Here is a 16,527-nt window from a genome sequence, read left to right as displayed (position 1 = left end):
ATTTTGATTATGAACCACTTTTACAAAACCAAAAGCTTCAATGTGTTTAGTGATTTATATGTCTAAAAAAACAGGTTCAGTTTGTACCTGAGAGAGCGGCTTGGTGGCGCTGAATTATATTTCCAATAGAAACACAATTTCATATGTTGTAGTAACAACATACTGCCACAAGATGGCACCCTAGACCTACTTTACCATGCTGTTTCAGTAAAAAAGACAAAGTGACAGAGCCTTGAAAGAGTGACAGAGACACTTTTTATGAACTCATCTGTAAGGTGTCACCTTTTCTGTAGAATGAAGAAGTGCTTCCCTTCTTTTAAAGTAAATACAGGCTTACAAAGATCCTCTAAACATGTTTCTGAAATAATCCTAAACACAATCATTAAATCAAAAATGCAAGAAACTATTTATTTAATCACTGCTCTTCACTTAATTACTGAACTTATTAAAACAATAAACAAAAACTTTTTTCTTTTTTTTTTAAAGAGACGTTTCTGCTGTGACTTCACTGTGGTTTGTATGTCCAGGCAGGAGTGTGACATCTCAGAACAGCAGAGGATTGTCGAGCACGGCCACTCCTGCTACGAAGCCCCCGTCTGAGTGTTCTGAGCTCTTGGTCCTCAGCAGATGGCCCACACACTCATTTGTCACCATGTCTTTACCCTGCCTGTAAGAAAAAAAAGAAAAGGCTAAAATTAGAAACAACCACTACATTGGGAATCTGCAAATACTTCTAAAAAAAACCAGCCACAAACAAAATGAGTTTAATATCAATGTAGTAGTGGTCACATACCTTACATATGCTCCAAACACTCCCAGTTCACTGAGACAGTTGCTTATTTTCAGGGGGCTGCCTTGTTTCATCAGGTAGTTCCTTACAGGGGTTGGATGGATTTTATCCATCAGAATATAGGCTGTACGCTCGGTACTCTCCTTCACTTGTTCCAGGACCTGGCAGATCTCTGATCCATAAAAGTTGTTACCTAGAAAAACAATACTACACTTAAGTACAGATAAAATGGACATGGCTAGATAGGAATTATTTCACATTAGCAGATGAACAAACTTTTGTAAAACCCTTTTTAAAATTAGTGAAAAGAAAGTTCAGTTTTACCCAGGGAACCACACCTGGCTACATTCGGCCAGTCTGACAGGCATATGGAGAGATCTTTATTTGGCTGGGTTTTTTCCTACTTATGTTTGCTAATGCTAGCCTGCTTGCTAGTACAAGCAAGTTGCTACATATTTAGAATAAAAAAATATTAAACAAATACTGCCTCAAGTAGTCTTTCTTTCAGATGCTCCCTTTAGGGGTTGCCACAGCGGATCATCTGCCCCTTTGTCATGCTATCCCTCCTCTGTCACACCAACCCTGTGCATGTCCTCCTTCACCACATCCATCAATCTCTTTGGTTCTTCGCTTCCTCCTGCCTGGCAGCTCCATCTTCAGCTCTGCTACCTCCAGCCCAGCCTCCTGTCTTTTTGTCAATGCCATTGTCACCAAACCATACATCATAGCAGGCCTCACTGCCATCTTGTAATCCTTCCCTTTCACTCTTGCTGCTATCCTTCTGCCACAAATCCCCTCTCACACTTGTCTCCACCCACTCCACCCTGCCTGCACCCAACTCTTTACTTCTCTTGTGTGCTGTCTGTTGCTGTGGATAGTTGACCCCAAGTATTACATCTGATCTACCTTCACTATCTCTACTTCTTGTATCTCCACCATTATACCTGCCTCCCTCTGACTCACATACATGTATTCTGTCTCACGTCAGCTGACTTTCCTTCACCTTCTCTCCAGAGAATCTTTTGTGCTCTTTTCAGCACGAAGCCACACTCCTGCTCACTAATCGTCACCTCTTTTTCACCTAGTCTCAGCAACTTTGTCCCACAGCTTGTTGATTTATCCTTGTACAGTAACTATCCTGTAGTTACTACAGCTTTGCACATCTGTCTTGTTCTTGAAAATCAGCAGCAGCACACCTCTCTATTCCTCGGAGATCCTCTCAGTCTCTGTTAAACGGTCTAGTCAGGTTGCCCTCTCGTCTAACTCCCCTCCTCCATCCTCCTCTCTCTTTCATTAGCTCCTCAAAGTTCTCCTTCCAGTTCATGTGTAAAATTACTGCTAAAATAGCTCATATGAACCCTGATACTGAACTATGTATTTATCAAAACAAATGATCTGATATTACAAAGAAAACTAATGATTGCTTTTTACAATATTAGCCCAGAGTGATGTAAGGCAGGGTGGTTAGTCAGCCATAACTTGCTAACTTGTATCTAGTAGCTTTTTCACATCCTGATCAATGTTGTTGTCAAGTGTGTCTCGTATACACTATTATCTCAGTCACAGTACAGCATGCATGAATCACAGTAGATACACAGTAACGCAAAACAGCAGGCAGTCATGTATGTGTCGTCACTGTTTTGACTGAGGCTAGCTCATACATGGAATGCAAGCAAATGCTGCACGTGTGTGCAGATCCATGCACTGCTTAAACTTCCCGAGTTTAACAAATGGTGAGAAACCAACACAAGTTCCATCATTTGCTTCTGGTGTTAACATCAAGTGTGCTTTATTAAAAAGTTCAGTTTACCTCCTCCTTCTCGCTGAGGCTTCAAGACAAACCGCTCTGGTGCTGCCAAGGCCATTGACACTGTTTTGTCCCCCTCTGGACCCTGTAGACAAGCACAACCACAGAGAAATAAATGAGAGGAATAAAATGTGAATGATATTGCTTACACTGAACATCAACACCCAGGTGAGGATTATCTAATGCCAAACTTTCCAAAGAATGAAAAAATCGTGTGCTTTTTCTCACCATGTCTAGAGTGTAGAGGCCGGCGAACGTCACTCGGATCTGCTGCACAGCTTGAGGCTGGTCCGGGAAGAACCTCTCCAGGACTCCAGGTCTGGCGAGCACTTGCTGAACCTTCTTGGTACCAGCCAGGTGAGTGCTGATATCTGGACACTTCACAGCTCGAGAGCGCTCCATGAGGAGACGAGCATCCCAGCTCTGCAATTGAAAACAGACAATGAATTCTCTGTTTGTCTTTTTATCATTAGATGATTTTCCAGCATAAAACAGCCTCTACCATTTCACTAACTCTTGGAATCTTATTTCACTGCTGCTAATAACGTTTTACACACTGTCGCAGGTTTTTTAGCTTTGTTCGTTCAGACTTTCTCGTGGTTGAGATTCCTGACAAAACAGCCAGCACACCGACCAGCAGATCGTGACAATAGTTGGTTTATATTACGCTGAGATTTGACAGACAGAGACAGAAGAATGAAGGAGAACAACACAGACTCACGCTATCAAAGAGAACCTGGACAGTAGATTCAGCAGTTTGGCTTAAATTTGCAAACTGTTTTAACTCGTTATGTCCAATTAAGTGTTGGTTCCAGGGTGCTCGCCAGTTTTCCTTCACTTCCTGTTCCTGCCTGCAGAATTAACACACAGCTGCACGTATCTACACACAATGTTGCAGAGAACATTGTGGCTCAAGAGTTGGCAGTTTGTCTTGTAATCGGAAGGTTGCCGGTTCGAGCCCCGGCATCAACAGTCTCGGTCACCTACTGGTTGCCTACCGCCTACTAGTGGTGGTCAGAGTGCCCGGTGGCGCCAGTGTCCGGCAGCCTCGCCTCTGTCAGTGCGGCTACAATGTAGCTTGCCATTACCAGTGTGTGAATGTGTGTGTGAATGACTGAATGTAGTGTAAAGCGCTATACAAATACAGGCTATTTACCATCTAATCACCCATTCAGGCTGACACAGCGACAGGTCTGTTGTCACTTATATCAGCCAATCAGGGCTAGACTTGGTGTTGCTAGGCAGGGAAAGAAATAAACTGGATGATAATGACGTTCCAGTTTCTCATGAATACGAATCATTTTAAGTAAGTCTGCATGTTGCATGTTTCTAACTAAACTCTAATGTAATCTTCCATTCTGTGTGCAAATCAAAAGTTGGACCTGTTCAGAAGGGTAGTTGTCAGGCATGTAACCATTCCTGAAATACACCACGGCGACCTCTTTGCCGTCCCTGAAGTGAAAGCGACATAAAAGACACATTAAAGACCACTGCTATGCGTAACACATAGTTTTTGTTTGAGAATGATACACTTAAATAATGTGTCAGTGCATTGTGAGCTGACAGAAATCGACTTACACAAAAAGCCTCTTGTCCTGATCAAGGCAGCCTGCTTTAAAGACATCTTCAAACCGCAGTCTTATTACGTGAATGTTTCTGAAACACGGCATGTTGGTGAAAAGCACAACTCTTCAAATGCTTTAAGATAATGTTTTAACTTCCACACAAAGAAAACATGCAGGTATGAGAGCTCTAACCCTTCACATGTAACACCTACCTCTTCCAAAGTTCATACTCAACGAATCGCTGATCAAAGATATTTCTCTGGACGTCTTCCACCAAGAACACGACGACTGCTCTGCAACGACAACAACTGCACCTCAAAATTTCTGGACTTTTGGTTCTCACGGTTTTAATTTTAACTGAAATGATTTGCTTTTTGGTGCCCCATACTACCAAAACTGTCACTGGCCTTTGTTGTCCTGAAGAAATGTTTGTAATATTATGATGCACTGAGCAACCACACCAGCAGAAGCAGTGTTTGAATGTACAGTTCCACTGGCAAGATGTTTTATTCTGGATATACTAATTAATTCATCATGTATGGTGACATAATTAGACCAAGTGAATAAAGCAAAGAGCAATCAACACCATGTCTGGCATGTACTTGATGATTGTACTTCATTCTTACTTCTCTGATCCATAGAGCTCCCAGGCTTTGGCAATAGCCCTGGCCAGACCAGCTGCAGGATTATTATCCAGGATACGCTCGCTCTCCTCCAGCCTGCCGGCCATCTTCAGGATATGTCTGTCAAGCAAGATTGTAAGCACTCTCAGCAAACCTAATCACAGCACATTATGCATCATTATTTCCTGACCATGCCTCGAACAATCCAGTCTCACTCTCCCTCATTCATCTTAAATAAGTATTGTAAATAAAAGATGGACACAGCCACCACCATTCCATCCCCCAGTCATTAGCAAAGTCACGCTGTGACGCCTTAAGATGAGCATTTTTGCTTGCAATAATATCGTATCGTGCGTTAAGTATTGTGATAATATCGTATCGTGAGTTGTATGGTGATTCCCACCTCTATAGGCTAGCAACTTGTCGATCAATCCTGCCTTATATAGTCTATATTAAATTAACTTTATATTGTATTTAATAAGACATGACATTAATGAGCCTATAAACTCATAACAGGGGCATTTTCATGTAGACGTCTATACAACGGAATATCTTTCACAACCACAAGAGGCGCCCCCTCTTGGCCATTGAAAAGAATGCAGATTAAAAGAACTTCTGCAGTGGCTTCATTTTTCAGACACAAAGGCTATGTCTATCTTTTATACAGGGTGGGCCATTTATATGGATACACCGTAATAACATGGGAATGGTTGGTGACTCTTCACACACTGATAGCAACACCGCAGGAGAAATGCCAGCACAGGCATCCAGTATCCGTAGTTTCAGGTGCTGCACATCTCGTATCTTCACACCATAGACAATTGCCTTCAGATGACCCCAAAGATAAAAGTCTAAGCGGGTCAGATCGGGAGACCTTGGGGGCCATTCAACTGGCCCACGACGACCAATCCACTTTCCAGGAAACTGTTCATCTAGGAATGCTCGGACCTGGTACCCATAATGTGGTGGTGCACCATCTTGCTGGAAAAACTCAGGGAACGTGCCAGCTTCAGTGCATAAAGAGGGAAACACATCATCATGTAGCAATTTCAAATATCCAGTGGCCTTGAGGTTTCCATTGATGAAGAATGGACCCACTATCGTTGTACCCCATATACCCCACCAAACCATCACTTTTGTTGTTCCAGCAGTCTTGGAGGGATCCATCCAATGTGGGATCGTGTGAGACCACACCATTAACATCACCCTTCACATAAAAGTTTGCTTCATCACTGAACAAAATCTTCTGCGTGAACTGAGGGTCCTGTTCCAATTTTTGTTTTGCCCATTCTGCAAATTCTGTGCACCGATCTGGGTCATCCTCGTTGAGATGCTGCAGTAGGTGGAGTTTGTAAGGGTGCCATTTGTGAGTAGCTAATATCTGCCGAAGGGATGTTCGACTAATGCCACTCTCCAGTGACATGCGGCAAGTGCTACGCTGTGGGCTCTTGCTGAATGAAGCTAGGACAGCCACTGATGTTTCTTCATCAGTGACAGTTTTCTTGCGTCCACATTTTGGCAAATCCAACACTGAACCAGTTTCACGAAACTTAGCAAGCAGTTTGCTAACTGTAGCACGGGAGATGGGTGGTCTCGTAGGGAGTCTTGCATTGAAATCGGCTGCAATGACCCGGTTACTGCGTTCACCAGGTATTAACGCAATTTCGATCCACTCCTCACATGTTAACCTCTTCGACATGTCAATGGCTGTGAACAAAGTTACTTGTAAATAACTCATGAAAGAATAAAGTTACGTTGAAACCAAGCACACCATTGTTTTTCTTGTGACATTACCAATAAGTTTGATGTGTCACATGGCCCTCTTCCTATTGAAAAAACAAAAGTTGTATCCAGGATGGCCGACTTCTAAATGGCCACCATGGTCACCACCCATCTTGAGCAGTTTGCCCCCTCACATATACTAATGTGCCACAAACAGGACTTTTGTCCAACCATTCCCATGTTATTACGGTGTATCAATTTAAATGGCCCACCCTGTAGATTGTTTATAGCTGTATTAAATCCCAAACCTACTGACAGCAAAGCAAAGAGATTGGTGTCAACTGAAGGGGAAATAAAGGAATGTGGGGTTTTTATTTATCTTTTTTTAAAAATAAGGTAAAGCAGCTGTGTGAAACGGTGGCTATAAAGATGACAGTAAATATATTTGAAGGTCTTGGCCAACATGATCACTCTTACTGCTGAGTTCTAGTGGCTAACCTACAGAATATGGGGGACACATAAATGACCTGCTTACCTGTGTACATCTGGCGTGCGCGATGAAAGGCCTCCGACACCGGCAGCAATGGTGTTGATCTCTATCTGCTTTAGCGATGGCGTGTCATTCTCTCTCTGGTCCAGCATGTAGTCAGACCGATTGAGACCCAACACAATGGACTGTAACAAAGGCAAAGAATCCCAGCTGCAGCATTTGGTCACTTTATAATCCATTAATAGGTTTTTATGGTCCCAGCTACACTGTTGTAAGAACCTAATGGTTTTCTTCATTCTATGAGTTTTTCAGAGTTTCAGAGAATTTTCAGAGTTTTAGAAAATTGTGAAGAACTTTGTCAAGCAATAAAGCAAAACAGCTGATAATTGAAACAAGATTTTAGTTTTAGCCAAAATATAGCTTTTGCCTCTCACCCCTCTCCTCCCTGTCGTTCCCTGTCTTTCTTTCTCATAAGAAATCTCTCAGGATTTAATGGCTAGCATACGAAGCCCAAAAAGAAAAGAGCCTGCATCATCGATCCATTTCCAACTTTTTAAAAAATTCCCTCCAAAAATGGCCCCAAAAGAAGCCAGATAGAAAGGTTTTCATGGTGAAAACACACAGTGGTGCAGGTAACCCAAAACAGCCAACACCACAAAGGAACAGATAGGCTGAAAAATCATTCCTGTAAACGTTAACACAACCTCACACCTGCAGTGATGACCCAAGATGTTCATTCTACAAATATATAGCGTTATTTTTGTGCCACTATTCTGAGCGCATGTAAAAAAAATTTGCAGGTGCAAGTGTTGCATTTTGAGGAGAAATGTATTTTGAGCGAAGAAAAGCTGAATTTGAGTGAACAGAATTCATTGCTGCGTGCAGAAAATGTATTTCAGTGTTTGCTATTATTCACACATGCACAATAGCAGCCCCTCTTGCTCAGTTTTTGCATTTGCGCTTGCTCGCAATGTGTTGCTTGCGCTCTCAACATTTCTGCCCGTGCGCGCTCAACTCTTTCTCTACACCGTTATATTTGTGCCACAAAACCAGCCAATCACAGACTTGGATGCAAAAAAAATCTGATTGGCTGTTTTGGTCTCCAATCAGCTCGAAATGACGAGATGCAATATCCCAGAATCCATTTTGTCCAAAACTCAAACGAGGCAGTTGCGGAGAAACACGGTGTGGCGGAGTTTGAAATATTACTCTTTCTGGGTCACAAAATAAACTTTTAAGATATTTTCATGTCAGAATGTTGCTGTGTAAACTTCAAATATCTGCTCGATTTATCAAGACATCACATATTTGCATAAGTGCTCTAATGTTTTCGGAGATGCCTGTTACCCACCAGCTGACCGCATAGCTAGACTGGCCATTGGGCATACCGGACATTTGCCCCGTGGGCCGATGGTGATTTTTCATGTTTATGTTTGTTTGTTTTTGTAACGGTATAAACAATGAAAGGTGGTGGATTAGCCAATTGGTCATGATCAACTCTGGGCTGGACCAATTACAACACATCCGTATTGAGGGGAAAATACGGAAAATTCGTCCCAAACTTCAGCAACGATGAAAAAAAAAGACACAAAGCTGAAGTTATTCTGTCTTTGCTGCACAGCTGCCTCTTCTCCCCTCATTCTCCCTCCCTCCCTCTGCTGTTGCTACTTCAATCATGAAACTGATCAATGATCAGCTGATCGTCTCTCTTGTTTGTTTATCACCCACTTTACGCCAGAAAGAGGAAACCAGCGGATGCGCTAAACAACAGCAGCTTGATCAGCTGTTTTTTAATATTACTTTCTAGTATCAGCTGATGTTTGCTAGAGCCACAGCTGTAAATGCTGCTCATGATATCAGTTTTGATATGTGGTAAGAGGAAAACATTAAGGTGATACAAATCATACATATATACCAACAAGACAGTGTACGTCACTGTCACAACAGTGTTTGTTTTAGTTCAAAGGCTTTATGGTTTTCCTATAATACCTGGTGGTGTAGTCGGTGATTTTTTTGTCAGTTCAGCCTTATATATTATGTTTGTGTTTGCCCACCCGGTCAGCTGGTGGGTAACAGGCATCTCCGAAAACATTAGAGCACTTATGCAAATATGTGATGTCTTGATGAATCGAGCAGATATTTGAAGTTTACACAGCAACATTCTGACATGAAAATATCTTAAAAGTTTATTTTGTGACCCAGAAAGAGTAATATTTCAAACTCCGCCACACCGTGTTTCTCCGCAACTGCCTCGTTTGAGTTTTGGACAAAATGGATTCTGGGATATTGCATCTCGTCATTTCGAGCTGATTGGAGACCAAAACAGCCAATCAGATTTTTTTTGCATCCAAGTCTGTGATTGGCTGGTTTTGTGGCACAAATATAACGGTGTAGAGAAAGAGTTGAGCGCGCACGGGCAGAAATGTTGAGAGTGCGAGCAACACATTGCGAGCAAGCGCAAATGCAAAAACTGAGCGAGAGGGGCTGCTATTGTGCGTGTGTGTGAATAATAGCAAACACTGAAATACATTTTCTGCACGCAGCAATGAATTCTGTTCACTCAAATTCAGCTTTTCTTCGCTCAAAATACATTTCTCCTCAAAATGCAACACTTGCACCTGCAAATTTTTTTTACATGCGCTCAGAATAGTGGCACAAAAATAACGCTATACAAATACTCTATTTGAAATCCAGTCTTCCTTAATTAGAAACTGTTTGATTTTTTTATACACTCTTTCTTTTCACTACTTTTGAATCCTTATTGAGTGCAAGCAAACAGCTTTGTTGGATTTAGCAACACACCAAGGCCTTAGAGCCCAAACAGCTCAAGTAAAATGATGATGGTAAATGGAATGATAATTGTGCAGCACTTTGCTCTAACTGAAAGGAGCTTTTTACTGCAAACCCTATTCACCCAATCACACAAACGCATCCAAACTGCCTTGTCTAACTTCGCACACACTGGATGCACTGGGGGAAACTCTGGGTTCAGCATTTTGCCTAAGAAAACTGGAATCTGGACAAACTGGGTAATCAATCCGCCAACCTTCCAACTGGCAGACGCTGCCTCCTGAGCTCCCCCCTAACACCAGTGTCATCGCGGCTGTGCTGACGTACCTGTGACCTGCCTTCTTTAAGGATCTGTTGGTGGATTTTGAACAACCTTGCAGTGAAATCATCCACAGCGATGGTGCTGTAAACAGACACTTTGTTAAAATCTTGTCAGCAGGTTTTTCATCACAGTGTATTCATTTTGAATTAAACTAACGGGTCATTTGAAGACAGACTTCAGAGACTGTGACAATAATGAGAATTTTGCCAAGAGTTTTTTTCTTCCAAACCACACACATGAGGTCATAATGCATCCTACCTAGCCAAAGCTTCTTGTAGGAAATCTGCATCCTGACTAATCTTGTCCACCAGGGTGTTGTAGTGTGTCTGCACTGCCAGAGCCTGGGAGAATACAGCTTTGGGTACAGGTGTGGGGAACAGTGTGAATGGAGCAAAGGAGACCACCTGAAAAACAAGATGTAAAATGTGAGGAAAGAGTGCTGACCAGGGGAAACAAAACAAACAAAAAACCCCAAAACTGTTGGACAAACACTGGAGATGGCTTGTGGACTCAAAACACGGGCTTAATAAAGATCTCTCTGAAATCCTCTGCCCTAAGGCAGAACAAATTCCTAACATGACTTCACATTCAACACGGCCTTTTCATCAGCAACGGTTTAACATTCCACTGGTATGTGATCTCTGTTGTTGAGGCTTATTACCTAACATATGAATTCTGTTAAAGATGCTGAAAAAAATGTTTACTTACTTTTTTTTTTAGTTTAAGCTAGGGATGCACCGATACCACTTTTTTGGAAACGAGTACGAGTACTTGCATTTCAGTACTCGCCAATACTGATACCGAGTACTTAATAAAAACATGATTTAAATTTACAGATAACAGCTTTAGTCCTATAATTTAACAAAAAAACAACAACAAGGGACTAGTTTGGAATTAAGAACATTTATTTAAAATGAAAAGCATGTTGTTTGCAACATATTACAGAATAAATAATTATAAAAAACAAAATTTAATTTTAAATTTGTTAGTCTGTTTCTCTGTTTAGAAGTCTCACTAGCACAGTCACAGCTGGGATGACATCAGAGGCTAGTGCGTCGTAGCTGCTCACTTTTTTAGTTAGTTCCTCAAAGGGGGCGAGGATGGCAACAGTCGTCTCCATAAGAGCCCATTGGTGAGCGGTGAGATAGTCAGGGAGTTCATGCTCGGATACGCCCAGCCCTCGCTTTTGCTCAATGAGGGACTGGAGCATGTAATACGTGCTGTTCCAGCGCGTCTGTATGTCCTGCTGCAGTCTCTTTATTGGCTGGTTGAGCTGTCCCTGAATGTCCTCGAGGCGGGAGTAGGCTAAGGTGGAATGTTTAAAATGCCCAACTATTTTCCGTCCCACTGCTATAGCATCAGCTATGCTCCTCTGTGCTAATAAGCATGGGTAAATAAGTGTGGGTAAACTCTTTGTACTCGTTGTCGTGTTAGGATTTTGGTGCTTGATTAAATTGCTTGTGTTAAATGCGCTACCTTTTGAGCCTCCTCTGGACAATTTCGCTGAGGACAATTTGCAGTCCACCTTTGTTTTCGCGGCTGACTTGTCTCGCCTGCCCTTCTCTCAGCTCTGAGCTGCAGCCGGGGCCTGGGGGCGGGCACTCGGGGCGGGCACTCGGCGCCTGTGATTAACCCCTTACATGCCGCTCTAACATAGACAGGTCTCAGACCGTGGTATCGGTCCCCGGTATCGGGGGACTTTTAACGAGTACGAGTACTTTAGAAAATGTAGTATCGAGGCCAATACCCGATACCAGTATCGGTGCATCCCTAGTTTAAGCATTTATTTAAAGTATAACTACTTCACTACTTTGCTCATGGCCATTCAATCACATTCAGCTAAAACTGGACAAACAGATTAAATCAGTTGTTAATGTCAGTCTCATTCAGTTCGGTATGATTGAATTAACCCTTTGTTTTAAAGACCTGCAACTGGTCATACGCTATATTCCCAAAAGTCTCCGTCTGGCGATCCGATGGACGACTCTGGGTTTGTCCATTGCCAGGAGAACTGTGCATTGGTCTTAATATGACAACTATTACACGTTTGCAGCTGGTCTAAAATACTGTAGGTTACCTATTAATGGCTTAAGAGACGCAAGACCAGATTACTGAAATTTTAGCCTCCCTTCACTGGTTACCTGTTTGTTTAAGAATCAGTCAGTCAACATGTTCCCAGTAGTTCCATAATCCAAAAGCAACAATGGAACGTGCTTTGTTACGTGGCTTCACTAAACCTAACACCAGGAAAAGTATAATATTACAAATATACACTACATGTTACAAATATGTAGCGTCTTCCCCTGAATGAATATTTTGAGGAAATGTATTCTCATGGTCTGTAGCTTTACTCTTTCAGGTGCAGTTGTTGGGTGGGGCAAGAACGAATATAATAAGACGATTCAAAATCATACATGAGCAGACTTGCAAATTTTAAACGAGTTTCACAAGTACACGTTCCCTCTTTAAGATTATATAACTATACTAACAATTATCCAACCATGAAAAACCAGTGAAAGTGCTTCTAGCAAACTGAAAGTACCTAAGCACTGAAAGTACTTTATACAACTTGCCTCATTCACCCATTCACACCCATTCATACGGGCACTTTTTTATATACTTTTTATATGTGTTTTCTATCTAACATTCACACACATTCACACAACCTGTGGATAGTATCTTGCCCAGTGACATTTGGCATGCAGACTGGAGCAGCCAGCCACGATCAAAGCTTCCGATTAGTAGATGACCTGCTCTACCTCCTGACCTACAGCCACCCCTCAATGCTACAACCGCTACATGCTACATGTGTGTATAATTTGCACCTCAGATGAGTTGGGGGTCTCCTGGAGCCTCATTAGGACACCCTGTGTAACAGCTGAGTCTTTTGCCCCCTCTGCCAATTTTTTTATCAAAGCCGAGTTCATCCGCATCTCGTCTGGTATCCCCTGCGCCATTCTCATTCACCTGAAGTAGGATAACCAAATAAGATTACTATTACTGCTAACGTTATTACCGCAGTGTTTACTCATCACTTAAATTTCCTAAACTGCTTTAAATGATACACATATACATATACACAATACACAAGCGTAAATACTAAAATAAATTATATTTAAATAACAATAATTACAATGAAACACGTCATACATCGATAGTAACATTAAACAATACATTAAATATTTTCTTTTCTGTAATAATCGTGTTATAGGATAGTTTATAACATCAAAACAACACATGTGGCTAACTTACCTGCTTAAGTTTTAACCAGGTCGTTTAACACCGTCTGTTAGCAGTCACCGGTAGTAGAAGCTAGTTAGCTATCAACCTAGAAGGTTCCTTTGGACTGTGCTCTCATCAAATACTTTCACACTGATGCAGAGAGCGATTAAGACTGCCACCCAACAACACACATTCATCAAGAATCTAATATGGGCAACAAGGCAAAGTAAACGTAGCCGATGTTTTACCTGATGGGTACAATGTTGCTGTTGAGGGGTTGCTGCTGCTCCTGCTGCTGATAGTGCTGGAGGGCAGGGCTGTGCTGGTCTAAGACTGTAGACATTAAAAAGTCCATAGGAGAGATGGTAGCTGATTAAACAAGTGTCATGAGATAATAACAAAATGCAAAGATTGGTGACAGCGCTTGGAACCATAAGGCAACAAAAAACTGTGAGAAATAATTTAGGCTCTGCCTGTGAATCACTCTTTGCTTCTCTTCTTCCTTCCATCCCATCATTTCATATATCACACTCCACTTGCTGTCTATGTGAGAACAAAGCACAACTTGCTATTGCAATAAACTATAATCTAATTATCCACACCTAACAACTCTTGCACTTAATCTATAATAAAATGATGACAGAAAAATGTTATAGCACTGCCTTTAGTAGCCTCACACAGCTCCTACTGTTTCCGCCTCATGTCCTTACCAGGCATGTCTGGACAATGTCATATCATGAGTAATAATTATTTTAAAAAAATCCATCTAAATAAAACACACACATGCACGCACACACAGTGACATTTTAGACCTTCTTCAGAATACTGTATATACTATGGGCATCACTGTGCTGATCCAGAATCCTTACATTATTATTTATTACTAGAGCTACAATAATAAAGCAATGAGGAGGGAGAAGTAATAAATATGAAATAATGTATTTATGATGATTCCATTTGTTTCACTATCCACTCTGTGCAGGGGCAAAGCTTATTACATTTTTAAACTGTAGAGATACAATAATTTTACTGCTGTAAAATCCAAATTTTGTCTTATTTAAAATATAAATCTAATATAATCTGCTTCTTAATGTATGTTCTTTAAAATACAGCGTGTGTTTTTTAATATATTATGATTATAATAATGCATAATTATGTGGACATGCATATTAGATCGTTTTTTTAGTGAAATATAATCCCTCCAGAAAGGCAGGAAAAGCCCGGAAACTTACTTTAAAACTAAATATATTCCCTAAAACGGTGACAGAGCTGCAGACCCATGACAGCCTTACACAGGTAGCCAGCAGCTATGACCAGCACTACTTGTGCATTTAATAAAAGGACAGGTAATGTTTGTCACGCTGTTGCACACACAGCACGCTCGTTTGTTTCAGTTCGTCAGTTGCAACAAGACAGCTTACCAACGTGTACATAATAAGCTAATACTCCTGTTTGCTATAGACTACAGGCTACGCTGTACACCTACTTACTGGTTTTGTCGCATCAGTCTGTGTCTCTCAGTTAATTTGTGTTTCTCCTACAGCTCCGGACTGCAAAAAATGTGCGTGCTCTTTGTGAGCTCGTTCCCGGCTCGTAACCAGGGCGATCATTGGTTAATGGTGATTGTGGTGTAATCTGTTTGAGTATAACCTGTGTTATTGTGAAAGGGGGGGCGGAAACAGGAAGTAGATAATAAAGGTTTGAGTTTGAGTGCTCTACAAGGTGTCGCTTGAATCCTTGCCTAAAACCACGACATGGTGTCAGAAGTTGGATCGCAGTAAGAGCCTTGTCATCGGGGAGTGACAGCAAGCGGCTTTGGGAGCGGTAAAGAGTTTTTCTCCAGACGATAAGATGTCGGACGAAGAAGCGGGAGCTAGCGCAACAGCTACACAGCCTCGCACGTCACCTCCCCACCAGCAAGCTAACGGCGGCTATAATGCTAACGCCAACTTACCCCCGAATGCCACATTCACCATCCAGCCTCCCGAGCTGTTTGATTTCTCAAAGCCACAGCAATGGGAAAAGTGGATAAGGAGGTTTGAAAGATTTCGACTTGCAAGCAACCTGCACCTTAGCTCAGAGACTAACCAGGTAAACACACTCATCTACTGCATGGGGGATGAAGCAGATGATATCCTCCGAGGGCAAGCTTTATCGGACATACAAAGGCAGCAGTACCAAGCAGTAAGAGACACTCTGGATACGTACTTTGTTCCCAGGAAAAACATTATCTATGAGAGAGCCCGCTTTAATCAAAGAACACAGCAAGCTAATGAGACTGTTGACTTGTTTGTCACCGCACTTTATGCTTTAGCTGAAAACTGCAGTTGTGGTGCACTGCACGATGAGTTAATAAGAGATCACCTCGTCGTGGGTCTGAGGGACATCAGCTTAGCGGAGAGACTTCAAATGGACAAAGATTTGACATTGGAGAAAGCGGTTAATCAGGCCCGGCAGTCTGAAGTCATCAAAAAACAACAGACAGACATCAGAGGGGAAAATAAGATGGAAATAGATGCTGTGACAGCGAAGCACAGGGAACAAAAGCATTCAACATTCAAACCCCGAAGAGAACGTAAATGCACAACAAAGGACAAAACACCAAATGGGAGATCATGCTACAGGTGTGGGAAAACCCCTGCGCATGGTAAAGGACAATGCCCAGCAAAAGATGCAACATGTCACTCATGTGGTAAAAGAGGACACTTCAGTAAAGTGTGTAAATCTGTTAAATCTGTGCATGTGATAGAAACAGACAAAAGTGATGATACACCTGTGTTCCTTGGTTCTGTAGACGCAGGTTCAGATCCTTGGTATGCAGACTTTACTATCAGAAACCACAAAGTTAGATTGAAGATAGACACAGGAGCTGACGTCTCTGTTATCCCAGGCCAGATGTTTTACTGCATAAACCAAAATGAGACAGAGTTAAGTAAACCAGATAGACCACTGTTTGGTCCAGGTGGTACTCCACTTGATGTGTTGGGTATGAGCAGAGAAACAATTTGCAAAGGTGAACAGGAAATACAGGAAAATGTGTACATTATCAAAGATTTGCACATAGCACTGTTAAGCAGGCCAGCAAGTGTCAAGCTGAACCTTGTGTGTAGAGCTGACAGTATTGACATGAATGTGTTGAATGAGAACTACCCAAAGCTGTGTCAGGGATTAGGTTTAATGCAACAACCTCATACGA

The 16,527-nt window shown here is 41.9% G+C and overlaps 1 protein-coding gene across 1 annotated transcript; it reads right to left on the bottom strand.

Moving 5' to 3' along the window:
• Positions 1-237: 237 nt before the first annotated feature.
• On the bottom strand, positions 238-13,072 carry LOC148096933 (glutathione synthetase-like). The gene is made up of 12 exons (XM_087833671.1): positions 12,935-13,072; positions 10,368-10,513; positions 10,115-10,190; positions 7,043-7,182; positions 4,789-4,905; positions 4,375-4,455; positions 4,176-4,253; positions 3,980-4,049; positions 2,826-3,020; positions 2,601-2,682; positions 794-983; positions 238-667 (listed from the first exon to the last, which is right to left on the bottom strand). Exons 1-12 carry the CDS (start codon positions 13,070-13,072, stop codon positions 544-546), a joined length of 1,437 nt encoding a protein of 478 aa, XP_087689797.1. The 3' UTR covers positions 238-543.
• Positions 13,073-16,527: the final 3,455 nt, after the last annotated feature.

The sequence above is a fragment of the Neolamprologus brichardi genome, chromosome 20, assembly GCF_056152115.1.
Source record: "Neolamprologus brichardi isolate AB-2024 chromosome 20, ASM5615211v1, whole genome shotgun sequence".
NCBI classification, from domain to species: Eukaryota; Metazoa; Chordata; class Actinopteri; order Cichliformes; family Cichlidae; genus Neolamprologus; species Neolamprologus brichardi.
Note: the sequence above shows the minus strand (reverse complement) of the source record. Positions and strands in the feature narration are given on the sequence as shown.